At 45.1% G+C, this 13,776-nt stretch overlaps 1 protein-coding gene across 1 annotated transcript in view; it reads right to left on the bottom strand.

Annotated features, from left to right (window-relative positions):
- Positions 1-12,143, bottom strand: part of STARD7 (StAR related lipid transfer domain containing 7) — a 32,945-nt gene extending 20,802 nt beyond the window's left edge. The window contains exons 1-2 of the mRNA XM_081961139.1: positions 11,782-12,143; positions 4,188-4,643 (exon numbers count right to left, since the gene is read on the bottom strand). Coding sequence (XP_081817265.1) covers positions 4,188-4,621 — 434 coding nt within the window. The 5' untranslated portion in view covers positions 4,622-4,643; positions 11,782-12,143. The remainder of the gene's footprint in view (positions 1-4,187; positions 4,644-11,781) is intronic.
- Positions 12,144-13,776: the final 1,633 nt, after the last annotated feature.

Raw genomic sequence — 13,776 nt, forward strand, 5'->3', positions numbered from 1 at the left:
ATGGTCTGCTCTCCTAGTTGCCATGGGCAGGAAGGGGGGGGGGGGGAGAACTGATGGAGTAGCCCAGCAGCCACGTTCAGAACCCACAAAAGTGCCTTGTTGGAGAATGTGATTTATGACACACTCAGGGAAGAGGGGAAAAACAAGGTCACAGTTGAGCCGTAAATCACTTGCTGCAGAGTTGATTTCACTCAGGTAGTTGCTGACATGTTGCTCCTAATAAATAACTGGATTTCTTTTGAAACTTGGCTTGAGGCTCATGAGTTATTTAGGGCATCTGTGGGAATCCTGACAGCTTCAAGACGGGGTCCCCAACTCCTGGTCTGCAGCCCGCCAGTAACTGGGCTGTACAAGCGAGCGGAGCCCCATTCATGCATGTGCGGGATCCAGGCAGAATGCAAAACTATGCCTCCACCCCCACCCCCCGTTCCACGGAAAAACCGCCCTCCACAAAACCAGTCCCTGGGGTCCAAAAGGTTGAGGGACACTGCTTTAAGGCAATTCTTTCAGACACAGTGAGCCTTTCCAAAAAAAGGGGAAAGGTTAAGTACCACCATATTCCTGCAGAAGGTGGCTGAATGATTCAGTTTTGTAAAGCAGCAAAACTTCTAAATTTCACACACATATCCACTGCGCCACAACCCCCAACTCCAAATAAAAGAATGATAGTCTGCTAAACTCAGCAGCAGAGAGACGCCTTCAAAAAGTCTTTTAAAGAGGGTCAGTGGAAATGCGGCTTAAGCAAGCTTCCCAATAAATTAATTTCAAAGCTTAGGAAATATTGAAGTTCAATACTGAATTTGCAAAGACTCCAAGCACTGAAGGATATTTCTTCAGGCAGCATTAAGGGGGAAAATGAGTCTTTTCAGGTTCTTTGGTCCCAAGCTGTTCAGGGTAAGAAAGAGAGCCAGAGGAATACTGGGAGCCATTGTTGGCAGTCAACTAATTAACAATGACCTCACACATTCCCTGTGACTGGTCCCAGTTTCAGCAGACCAGATTCCTACAGCTTTCACTCGCTGTGTTCACTTTGTGGCACGCCCGGCTCCTCCTGAATTTTTAAATCCTGCAGGTATATGATCTGCTATAAGTTAGGGAGTCTGGCATCTGGCCAGATGTTTAGCACTCCAGTTTTCATTGGCAGCCAGTTGAAAACTAATCTGGAATTTATCTGAGAGAAATGAAGTTATTTAAGCCATGTACTCCGACCTAGCCAACATTCTCTTTCTATCGTTCATGACTGAGAATCCTTTTGCAAAAGCCTATATACAATTGTATTTTAAATAAATATGCTTTTTATTGTTCATGGTCTCCTTCTATATTTTTTGTTTCTCACATTATCACACAACATAAATGGAGCAGCAGGTTGCCCCACACTACACAGCAGAATCTACAGAATCCAGTGCACTTCAAAACAGGTATGTGGTTAAAAAAAAAGATCCCGACGTCCATGTAAATATTTGAAAACATACAGTAATGAATGCTGTTTGCTTTAACTGGGGACTACAATCATGCTTTCTTCCACAGATTAGATAACAACTCCAATAATGCCCAATCTATTATTATAGGTAATGGTAAAGGTTCCCCTTGCACATATGTGCTAGTCGTTCCCGACTCTAGAGGGCGGTGCTCATCTCCGTTTCAAAGCCGAAGAGCCAGCGCCGTCCGAAGACGTTTCCGTGGTCATATGGCCGGCATGACTCAACGCCAAAGGCACACGGAACGCCGTTACCTTCCCACCAAAGGTGGTTCCTATTCTTCTACTTGCATTTTTTACGTGCTTTCAAACTGTTAGGTTGGCAGAAGCTGGGATAAGTAACTGGAGCTCAATCCGTTACACGTCACTAGGGATTCGAACTGCCAAACTGTTGACCTTTCTGATCAACAAGCTAAGCGTCTTAGCCACTGAGCCACCCTAATCCATTATTATACTGACTAGGAATTGGGGAAACTTCAGAGCACTAGTTTGGAAAAAGCCACCTGGGTTTTTTTCTGATTCTCCAGCTTTCTTAAATATCCTTAAGATTGCCTGAAAGCTCATATTTTAGAAGTCATGGAGCGGGAAATAAAAGATATAAATGAACAGTGCAGTGAAACATCAGGTACACAGGTAGTCCTTGTTTAATGGGTGGTTGCTTAGCAACCCTTCAAAGTTAACAGACAAAGTGACAAAGTTAACAGACCCCCACCCACCCAAAAGGCACATGACCCAGTTCTGGAGTTCCAACAGCAGTGGCCCATTTCTGTGGCCAAATAGCCTTATTTGGGTTGCTTGGCAAGCAGCTCACCTTTACAATCACAATTTATGAGGTTTTGTGGGGGTGTTTGGCCAGAAACAAGCGTTTTCAACCAGTTTTTGGCAAAGCACACCCACAGGAATGGACTGACTTGCTTAATGACTGCTGCAAAAGAGGTCATAAAATCAGATCAGTTGGTTATATGGGCACCTCCCAACTTACCATCATCATGACCTACAATGGCAATTCTAGGCTCCATTACAGGCATTCTTGGACTTACAATAGTTCACCAAAATTACGACACTGAAATAAGTGACCTATGACCATTTTTCACACTTACGACCATTGCAGAATCCCCATGCTCGCATGATCAAAATTTAGACGATTGACAACTGACTCACAATGATGACAGTCGCAGTGTCCCACATTACGGAATCTCCTTTTGGGGACCTTCTGACAAGCGAAGTCAATTCACTTTACAACTGGGTTCTTAACTTAACAACTGTGGCAAGAAAGGTAATAAAATGGGGCAAAGCTAACTTAACAAATGTCTCACTTAGAAATGTAAATATTCAGCTCAATTGCGGTCATAAGTCAAAGACTAACTGTAAAACTCCTCAGATGCTAATGAGGAAAGTCACAAGGATCGGAAACAACAGCTGGTGGGGGCTCACTGTCTCTCCTCCCCAATCTGGCCTAAAATAGAGGTGATGCCTTCTCTCTCTTTTAAGAAAGAGTTCTAGAGCAGGGGTGGCCCAGCCTTGGCAACTTCAGACTTGAACTCCCAACATGCACGAACCCAACATACATAGACACTTTCAGAAATTTCACAATCCCAAAGGCAAAACTTTGTTGAGCGCATCATTTTGGCACTGAAGATTGCAAAACCGGCTCTAACTTTTCCCACGCAATTCTGCACGATTAAAGACTAGATTTCTCTCCTCCTCCCATTGGACAGGTCGCATGGTCCAATTATGAACCGTCCTTTCATTTTGAGAAGAGTTTGTCCTGGCCGACACTTGCCGAAGTGTCCTTGGTGGGGACGTGGTTGAAGTCTGGAGCCTCCCCAATTCATCTTCCACTTCCCTCCCCCCAGTTCTTTGGCAAGTTGAGAAGCGATAATAGTCACAGGAAGCATGAACAAATTCAATCCTTCAACAATGTGCTGGCAGGGGAATTCTGGGAGTTGAAGTCCACAAGTTTCCTGACAGCTAGAACAATGAACCAGTGGAACAACTTGCCTCCCGAAGTTGTAAATTCTCCAACACTGGAAGTTTTTAAGAAGAGACTGGACAGCCATTTCTCTGACATGGTATAGGGCAGGGATTGGCAATCCACGGCTCTGGAGCTGCATGTGGCTTTTTCATCCCTCTCCTGTGGCTCCCTGTTACTGGTCAGCATCACAATTTTAAGAGGAGCTTCCGGGGAGGGGGGGGGGAGGAAGCACAGCGCGCCAGGAGACTCTATGGTAGGGGAACCGGACTTCTGGTTGGCTCCAGAATTGAACAGGAGGCTTCCGGTTAGGACCTTTGTGGCTCCTGGGGCTTTCTTTTCTGTGGGAAACTGGTCCAAATGACTCTTTTGAGCGTTTAAGGCTGCTGAGCCCTGGTATAGGGTTTCCTGCCTGAGCAGGGGGTTGGACTAGAAGACCTTCAAGGTCCCTTCCAACTCTGTTATTCTATTCTATGTAGTCTTCAAGTTGCCACGGTTGGACACCCCTGCTCTACCGGAACGATCAGCTTGCCTGGTAATTACAGGACCAAAGAGAAACCTGGGTCAAGGCACCTGCTGGTTGTGCAAGAGCTAACAGGAAATCTCTGCCCTCCAAGTGATAATCCTGCCCTGGCCACTGAGGAATTAAAAAGGAAATTGGGTCAGGATGTGCCCTGCTACCAACACTGAAGGAGCCCCGTTCACCCCGAGCCTTAGCAGAAAGGGGAGAAGACCTACCTCTTCAGCTCTTCTTCCTTGATCCTCTCCTCTTCCCACAGGAACACTCCGGTGAGGGCTGCCATCAGCTTGCAGGCGTTGGCATGATGACCCTGGAATCGGCGCCACAAGGAAGAGAAGAGACTCTTGCGCGCCCTCTCGGAGTAAATGTTACTGTACAGCTGAGCGATTTGCTGAGCACGCCTGATTCTCTGGCTGGTCACATAGCTGCACTGATTGGCCAGCAGGGATAGTAGGCTCTTCTGCCCCAGGTCTTGCTCGGAGCCTTTCCGAAGCCACATAAGCAGCCACTGGTACTTGCCCTTCAGGAAGTCCTCGTTCCACCACCCGTTCCGTGGCTTCCCTTCATAGGTGATGAAGCGGGATGAGTTCGCATAAAGGGAATAAAAGCTGGAGGGCGACCTCCATTGAAGCGGATGGAACATTCCTGCCATGCCTCACTGACCAGTCAATGCCCTAGACAAAAGAAAAAAAGAAAAGAACACACAATCACAACACAACATCAGTCACAACGTTTGATATCGCCACAAGAGAGGATTCTCCTCTCTTGACTGGATAGACAGCATCACAATTAAAGGAAGCTTCGTTTTGGGTTTCAGGGAGGAACTTAGAGCAGCTTCCTCAACAACACATGTCAGCAAACTAGCAGAGGTTTACAGACCACATATACATTGCAAAAACTCATTATAAAACGTCTTTGTTTTGGTCAGCCTATTTTTTTCCCTCTGTTTTTTAAACAAAAGGGTATCTATCAATGCTGGTTTAGTAAACATGCCAAATAGAAAGCACAGCTAAAGGATTATTCTGCTATCCTGCTGCCTCATTCTTTGTCCTTTTGTTTAATGTTGCTATTGCTTTATTCTAAAATGATGTGTTTCAGTCTCTTCCATAGAATAAAGGTAAAGGTTCCCCTCGCACATATGTGCTAGTCGTTCCTGACTCTAGGGAGCGGTGCTCATCTCCGTTTCAAAGCCAAAGAGTCAGCGCTGTCCGAAGACGTCTCCAGGGTCATGTGGCCAGCATGACTAAACACCAAAGGTGCACGTAACACTATTACCTTCCCACCAAAGGTTGGCAGAAGTTCGGACAAGTAATGGGAGCTCACTTCATTACACAGCACTAGGGAGTTGAACCGCCGCCCTTTCTGATCGACAAGCTCAGCGTCTTAGCCACTGAGCCACCGCGTCCCTGCTTCGTAGAATAGAACTACATAAACACGTGTAAAGACTGGCAGCTAGTTAACAGGTTTATGTAAGAAAGGTTAATAGGCCATATATTACCCAAATTTGGTCCCCCCCCCCAAATCCGATCCAAAAGTCAAAGTATAAAATGGAATGAAATTAATATCCTGTATTTCTCAAGCGCAGAGATAAAATACCTGGATTCCTACATCCCGCTATAAATGGCTTACCAATACATGAGCGTCATATGATATGACAGATCAAAAACAAACATAGCATTGAAAGTGCAACGCATAGCATGAAACAGCTCCCCGGAATCGCTATAAAAATGCACAGATGAAGAGGGATGGCTGGAACTACAAAGAAAGTGAGCTCTTATAGAATTTAAAGTTATGTCTAGTGTTCCAACAAACCAGTGTATTCAAAGACAGATGTTTTCCCGCAACACAATGAAATCATTCATGAAGACAAGGGAGGGGGAAAAGGTCAGCCACATCCCATTTTCTTCGCAAGCAGAACCCCTTGTCTCATTATTCAACCTTTCCAGCATGGAAACGTTCTCTATTGCACGAAGCAAAAGTAAGGAGCATGCCTCCTCTACCCCTATTCTCAGCATCCTATTATAGGTCTCAAAAGCAGATACAGTAATTGGTATTAGCAACAGGATCATCTTGCTTCATAGCAACCTAAAAATGACCCCAGGGCAGGAATGCTTATAGCATACCTCTGTACAGTAGTTCAACCAAAAGGGGAATAGCTGGTGCAAGGGTCTTCTTTTGCAGTAGAGATTTCTGCAGCAGCTGCCAAGTAACTCAACAGTATCTAGTAACAGAGAAACAGGCCGGAGGGATAGCTGCACTCCAACTATATCAAGAACACGTGCTCGTCAGCCTGCACACTCTACCCACAGAGTGGGTTTGTGAAAAGGAGTAGGAAGATCTCATATAAGGCCTCCCCAGATAATAAGTCCAATCGGGCTTTTGAGCCCTCCCCCGAAAATATTGCAACACAGCAGCAGCTATGAAGTGAGCTTGCCACCTCCTGCATTTCAAAAATAATAAGATCTCCCCCAAAATAAGGCCAAGCGCTTATTTCAGGGGTCAAAAGAAAATAAGACCTTGTTTTATTTTCAAGAAAACATGGCGTGTGTGTATGTATGTATGTATATACATACACATACACATACACATACACATACACACACACACACACACGAAGGGAGGCTCAGCCAAACTCATTGTACACATGTTGTACTCTGATAATAAAGGTTTGACTTGAATACAAAGAGAATACAAAAGTAAATATTAGAGAAATTAGGGAAGAGAAAAGGGAAATGGATGGTGGAAGAAAGCAAGGGGGGGGAAAAGGGATTGACTTCCAACTCCTTTGGTACAGCAAAATAACATTATAAAATAGCATTAACATCTACCCTCATCTTTTTACTTTTACTTAACTAATAATAGAAACTAGCCATTTCTATAACTAATCCATCTAATAGATTTGTTAGATAACCCAACATCAAAGTTTCATTTTTTTCTTTCCATCTCAAGCACAAAAGGAGTAGGAAGATCTCCCAGGCCTGGCCGCATCGGTTGGATCAAAGCTTTTGAGGTTGCGGAATGCTGAGGTGTCAGCTGCAAAATCTAATTAAACTCCAAGCCTTTGTTCCTTTGATTAGAAGAACAGCAGCTCTCCAAATGTAGCCAATGGTGAAAGTCTAATACTCTATTCCAATGTAAAAGGATCCATAAGTATCTGCAATCCATTTTACCACCAGAAATATATAATTAAAAACACGAGAAAGAAAGAAAAAACCTTTAATGGTTGCACAATAAAGTAAGTATTAAGTAATGAGACTCATCTTTATAAACAACAGAATTAATCTGATGCTAGCTCATAATCCTTAGTCCATCTTGATTCCTTGAGCTTTAAGTAAATATTAGAGGACTAAGTACTGCATTGAAGAGTCTTAAAGACTGTGAACCAGGAAGATAGTAGACAAAGGAAAGGTCAGCTTTTCGTCAATGACAAAATAGAGAAAATGCCACCCTCTCTTTTTCAGATCTGTTGCAATAATAGGTCAATATAATATTACTTCAATAATCTGGCCAAATCTCACCCCGTTCTTTCTAAATCTATTATTCCTTACTGCCACATTCTGCCTCAATTTTTCCTAAGTGGGGTGTCCATTAACATAATGGATTAACTCTCATAATTCCTCATATAGCAGGGCCAACAATAATATAGGTAGGAGATTGCAGAATTAAAACTTCTGAATGGGAAATGTGTTTCTCCACCATGTCAACTTTAAGATATGGGGACTTCAACTCCTAGAATTCCCCATATCTTAAATGTTGCTGTAGTTGAAAAATACTGTCCTACACTGTTACCTATCTTGTGGCTCCAGAGAACAAATCCTACACATGATTTTCACCATCACCAATCTCAGGATCTGGGATTTTTTTAAAAAAACAAACAAACCATATAGTAGAGGTGTAAAGGTATATTTAAAAGTCACGCAGGACAAATTTCAGATTAGAACGATTTCTACTAAGCTCTTAGAAGATAAGGAGAATTACAAATGGTGCCGAGCTTCTATTACTCTATGACTTTCAACAGCATGGTTATTCACAATATGTACAAATTAACTTGCATTATTATCCCTAGCAGTTTGCAGAAAAACGGTTTAATTTTTAGCGTGTGCCCAACTGCTTACATTAGAAAATAGCAAATTATGGATTTGAGCCAAAATACATCCATCTGAAAGCTGAAAGGTATTTTCCCTTCCCTTTGCACAAGGCCTCAATCAGAAAACTATAGAAATACATAGATAACATTCAGTCAGATGACTTTAAGTTAATTTAATGCTGTGTGCAATCTAGAGCAACAATTTCCCCCTCTCCTAAAAACCACAGAAATACAGAAAGAGATACTGAAATGCATTGAATATCTGCCATGCATCATTGGTGATCATTATAAAGCAGCCTCCATTGTTTATGTGCTCCTGAATTATGGTTTTCTCAGAATATCTAGAGTCAGTTTGGTTTAGTGGTAAAAGTGCTGGCTTAGAAAAAAGGAGACAGAGTTTTAGGCCTTCCTTAGGCATGAAAACCGGCTGAGTGACTTTAAAGGGACAATCGCACTTTATCAGCCCACCTCGCACATAGTTGTCATTGTGGGAAGAACAGAAGGCAGGGGTGTTAGATATGTTTGCCATTGTGACTTGTACATATAACAAAAAGGCAGGATAAAAACATAATAACAAAAAGATCTGCAAACAGAAGAACTGTGGCAAAAGAAAGCCAAAATAGGCACATTGGGTGCAATTCTAAAACATCTGGGGCACCATCAGAAGATTGCAAAATCTTAGAAACAGCTTACATTATATGACAATATTATTATGAAATAACCACATCTGCCTATTCCAGGTCCTTGGGAAGGACTGGTGGGAAGGCAGACAAAAATGCCAAATCCTCCTGCTGAGCATTTATACTGAACCCACCATAAATAACAATTTAATTCCATGGCTCAGTTCTTTTTCCTAGGCCTACCTGCAAATTACATTAAGCTACAGCAATGAATATATATGCCATAATAGTAGGGTTAGAAATTAAAATCTAAAAGGCCCTGATTTGCTCCTTCCTGCCTTTTAGCCAGATTAGGTTGAGAAGGGAAATCTTTTATACCAATACTTCAGTTTGGCCCATTAATAATAAATCCACACTTAAGGAAGAATCTACGTATCTGAATCTTTTCCAGACTGCACATGACCTCAGGGCCACATTCTAATATTCACATCCAACACATAACTCTGGATCAAAGCCCAGAACAGCAGTATCTCAATCTGCACACTAAACATCAAAGCCCACTTGTCCTTCTATACACCCCTATTAGTAGACCCTTCACAATACCTTCAATCGCTGTAGGTGGCCGAATGAATGAATAAACTACAGGTAGTCCTCAAATTAAGACCACAATTGAGCCCAAAATTTCTGTTGCCAAGTTAGAAATTTGTTAACTGGGTTTTTGCCTACAAAACCTACAAAAAATGGCCACAGTTGGGGCAACTTCAGGGTTGACAGTTTTCTCCCATTTTAACAATTTTTATTCCCACATTTGTTAAGCAAATCACTGCAGTTGTTAAATCACAGTTAACACAGTAAGTGAATCCAGTTTCCGTGTTTGCTTGCGAGGAGGTCGCAAAAGGAGAGTCACATGACCCCAGGACACTGCAACGGTCATAAATGCAATTCAGTTGTCATGCATCCCAATGTACATCTCAGATGATGATTTAAAGGTGTAGAGCAGGGGTGTCCAAACTTGGCAACTTTAAGACTTGTGGACTTCAACTCCCAGAATTCCCCAACCAGCAGAGCAGAACACCAGAAGGCAGGAGAGGAAGCAACGTATGGAAATTGATAATGGAGAGAAGCTACTTAGAACTAAGGAGGAATTTCCTGACAGTGAGAACAATTAACCAGTGGAACTCCTTGCCACCAGAAGTTGTGAATGCTCCATCACTGGACACTTTTAAGAAGAGACTGCACATCTACTTGTCTGAGATGGTATAGGGTCTCCTGCTTGAGCAGGGGAAGACCTCCAAAGTCCCTTCCAGCTCCTATTCTACTCTATATACACCTCCAGGGTCTCTTACCCAGATCCCTCAGCGATCCAGCCTGTTCCCCTGAATGTCCCATGCATTGAGCGTGCCATCCTTTGATTCCCTTTGCACGTCCACCTCCAGGTCTCAAGATGCCCAAAACAATAGAACAGAACAGAATAGAATAAATAGAATAGAGAATAGAACAGAATAGAGAATGGAATAGAAATTCTTTATTGGCCAAGTATGATTGGACACACAAGGAAATTGTCTTTGGTGCAGATGCTTTCAGTGTCAATAAAAAGAAGATAGATTCATCAAGAATCATAAGGTACAACACTTAATGATAGTCATAGGGTGCAAATAAGCAACCAGGAAACAATCAATATCAATAGTAAGGATGCAAGCCACAAAGTGACAGTCCTGCAGTCACAAGTGGGAGGAGGTGGGTGATAGGAACAATGAGAAGACTAATAGTAATAATGCAGCCTTAATGAATGGTTTGACAGTGGGGAGGGAATAATTTGTTCAGCAGAGTGATGGCTTTGGGAAAAAACTGTCCTTGTTGTTGTCTTGGTGTGCAGTGCTCTATAGCGTCGTTTACAGGATAGGAGTTGAAACAATTTATGTCCAGGACGTGAGGGGTCTGTAGATATTTTCCCAGCCCTCTTTTTGACTCATGCAGCGTACAGATCTTGGATGGAAGGCAGGTTGGTAGCCATTGTTTTTTCTGCAGTTCTGATCATCCTCTGAAGTCTGGGTCTGCCTTGTTGGGATGCAGCACCCAATTAAGTACATTAACGAAGCACAATACCGTATCTTTTATTTCTATTGAGCTAAGGTATAGGCTGGATTAAAACCGCTTAGTGGTTTTCTACGGCTACGGGTCACCCTACTGAATTGAAAGAAAAAAAATATTTTCCTGCAGGTCTGATGGTCTAAGGGCTGTGATGGCGAACCTTTTCGGCACCGGGCGCCCAAACCAGAATGTGTGTGTGTGTGTGTGCATGGACCCGTGCTGGAGGGCCGGAAACCCAAAGACATGCACACTGGAGCACTGGAAACCTGAAGACCAGGTGGCCGGTGTGCACATGCCTGTTTTTTGGCCATTTTTTGGGCTGTTTTCAGACCATTTTTCTGGGTGGTTTTTACACTGCTTTCAGGACAGTTTCCAGGCCAATTTTTGGGCCATTTTCCACCGGAAACCAGAAGAACAGCTGGTGACACAAGCCATAGGTTCGCCATCATAGGTCTTGAGCAGGGGCTGGACTAGGAGACCTCCAAGGTTCTGCTCTATATACACGTCCAGGGTCTTTTATATGGATCCCTCAGTGATCCAGCTTGTTCCCTGAAACTTCCTCTTCATTTTAGGATGCAGTCCTTTGATTCGGTCTCAAGATGCCCAAGGCCCCCAATCTCCCCCTCAACACCCCCAAATTTTTGGACGCTTTACGGGGCTTCCTGATAAAGCCTGGCGTCCCTTCTCTACCCCAAAAAAAACCCTTGACCCCACAGCACCGAAAAAGCCGCCCGAGGCTGCAGCGACGACGCCCCTTCCAGGCCCTCAAAAGCCACTCATGCTCCCTCTCCGCCTTCCCGCCCTTTTTTCACAGCACTCACTGCGCCTGCGCCATATGCCCCCCCCCGAGGACCCTTCAGGCCCTCTCCGCCTTCCCGCCCTTTTTCCCCAGCATTCACTACGCCTGCGCCAAATGGCCACCTCCCGGGAACCCCTACCATTTGGGAACCCCTCAGACTCCCTCAACTACAATTCCCAGAGGCCATTTAGGGAAGGGGCCGTTGAGGGTCTCACCTGAGGAAGCCTCTCCCCGCGAACCCTGCAGCCGGTGGCACGGCCCGAGCGGAGGGTTTGGAGGCGGCTGGGGGGGGGGGGGACGAAGACGGGACGGCCCGGCTCGGGGCGGCGCCTTCTCCTCGCTTTCCCCTCCTGGCTTGAGGAGAAGCCCTCAAGAAAGCGGCCTCCGCTGGCCTAGGCCGCGCCCCGCGCCCCCAGCTGCGCGCCTATTGGCCGGCGCTTAGGCATCCCCGCCTTCCGATTGGAGCGAAGAGACGTCCCTCTTCTTCTTGGAGCGAAGAGACGCCCGCCTCTCCCTGCGACCTCGCGGCCGGCGTGCTGACTTTCCTCCGAATGGCATGCCCACCGAGCCTTGGAGCTCCGCCTTGTGACCCACTCAAGGGCGCCTTGGAGACAGGAGGACCCCAGCCCCTCCCGTGAGGGGGGTTGTCCATGGATGGCGCCTGCGTGAAAAGACAGGCACTTCTAATTGGACAGCCTCGTGTAGGGGCCTTCCGGCCAGCAAGGGACAATGGGAGATGCAGTCCAAGCCCGCCCAAGGGCAGATAGGTTGGATTCTCCCCCTAGAGAAAAAAAAGAGGGGGGGATCCTTTTGGGGAGTTACCATTTGGGAAGCAGGCGTTGCTGGGCCCGAGGGCGGCCAAGTACCACAATTCCCAGCTTCTGGACCAGAGGTCTTCAAACTTGGGAACTTTTAAGATTGGTGGACTTCAACTCCCAGAATCCTCCAGCCACCAGTCTTAAAGTTCCAAGTTTGAAGACCTCTGATCAAAGTGGAGAGATTGCAGAGGAAGGGATTACAAGAGAGTAAGCTATGCTGGCTGGGGAATTCTGGGAGTTGAAGTCCACAAATCTTAAAGTTGCCAAGTTTGGGGATCCCTCCTCTGGATGCTATTGGGGAACTCTGGGAGCTGTAGTTAGGGTTACATACTCAAGCTGATTGCTAATAAACTGGATAATCTGGAGACCAAGGAAAGCAGTGTTGGCTCCTACCATTTCAAGCAACTACAGATACAGATAGCAATTATATATGGAGATTCTCAAGTCATCCAGATCATGGTTAGTTGAGACAGAACAGAGCAACAGTTGGAAGGGACCTTGGAGGTCATCTAGTCCAACCCCCTGTCCCCCCCAACCAAGAGTTGGAAGGGACCTTGTAGTGCATCTAGTACAAACCCCCACCCACCCAAGCAGGAGACCCTACACTATTCCTGACAAATGGCAGTGCAGTCTCTTCTTGAAAGCCTCCAGTGATGAAGCTCCCACAACTTCTGTTCCATGGGTTGATGGTTCTCACTGTCAGGAAATTCCTCGTTTCAAGGTTGAATCTCTCCTTGGTCAGTTTCCACCCATTGCTTCTTAAACTGCCCTCAGGTGCTTTGGAGACTCCCTTGACTCCCTCTTATTTGTGGCATCCCCTGAGATATTGGAAGACTGTTATCATGTCGCCTCTAGTCCTTCAGACTAGACATACCCAGTTCCAGCAACCGTTCTTTATATATTTTAGCCTCTAGTCACCTTTATTGCTCTTCTCTGCACTCTTCGTAGAGTCTCCACATCTTTTTTATAGTGTGGTGGCCAAAACTATGTTGCCAGGGATTACAGTCCGTTTAAGCCATACTATCCTTGATTTCTGTTCTACCACGGATCTTACACTACTGTTACTATTATAATAGTCAGGAGTGAAATTCAGCAGGTTCTCACAGGTTCTGGAGAACTGGCAGTGGAAATTTGGAGTAGTTAAGCGAACCAGCAAATGCCACCACTGGCTGGCCCCAGAGTGGGGAAGGCATTGAGATTTTGCAGTACCCTTCCCCTGGAGTGGGGAGGGAATGGGGATTTTGCAGTACCCTTCCCCGGCCACACCTACCAAGCCACACTCAAAGAACCAGTAGTAAAAAATGTGAATTTCACCACTGATAATAGTTATACCCTTGGCAGTGTGTGTACTGGTGTTCTTGCAATCACTGCCAAACTTTGGAAGGGCCTTTC

This window comes from Natrix helvetica (assembly GCF_964273705.1).
Source record: "Natrix helvetica genome assembly, chromosome: 8".
In the NCBI taxonomy this organism is placed as follows: domain Eukaryota; kingdom Metazoa; phylum Chordata; class Lepidosauria; order Squamata; family Natricidae; genus Natrix; species Natrix helvetica.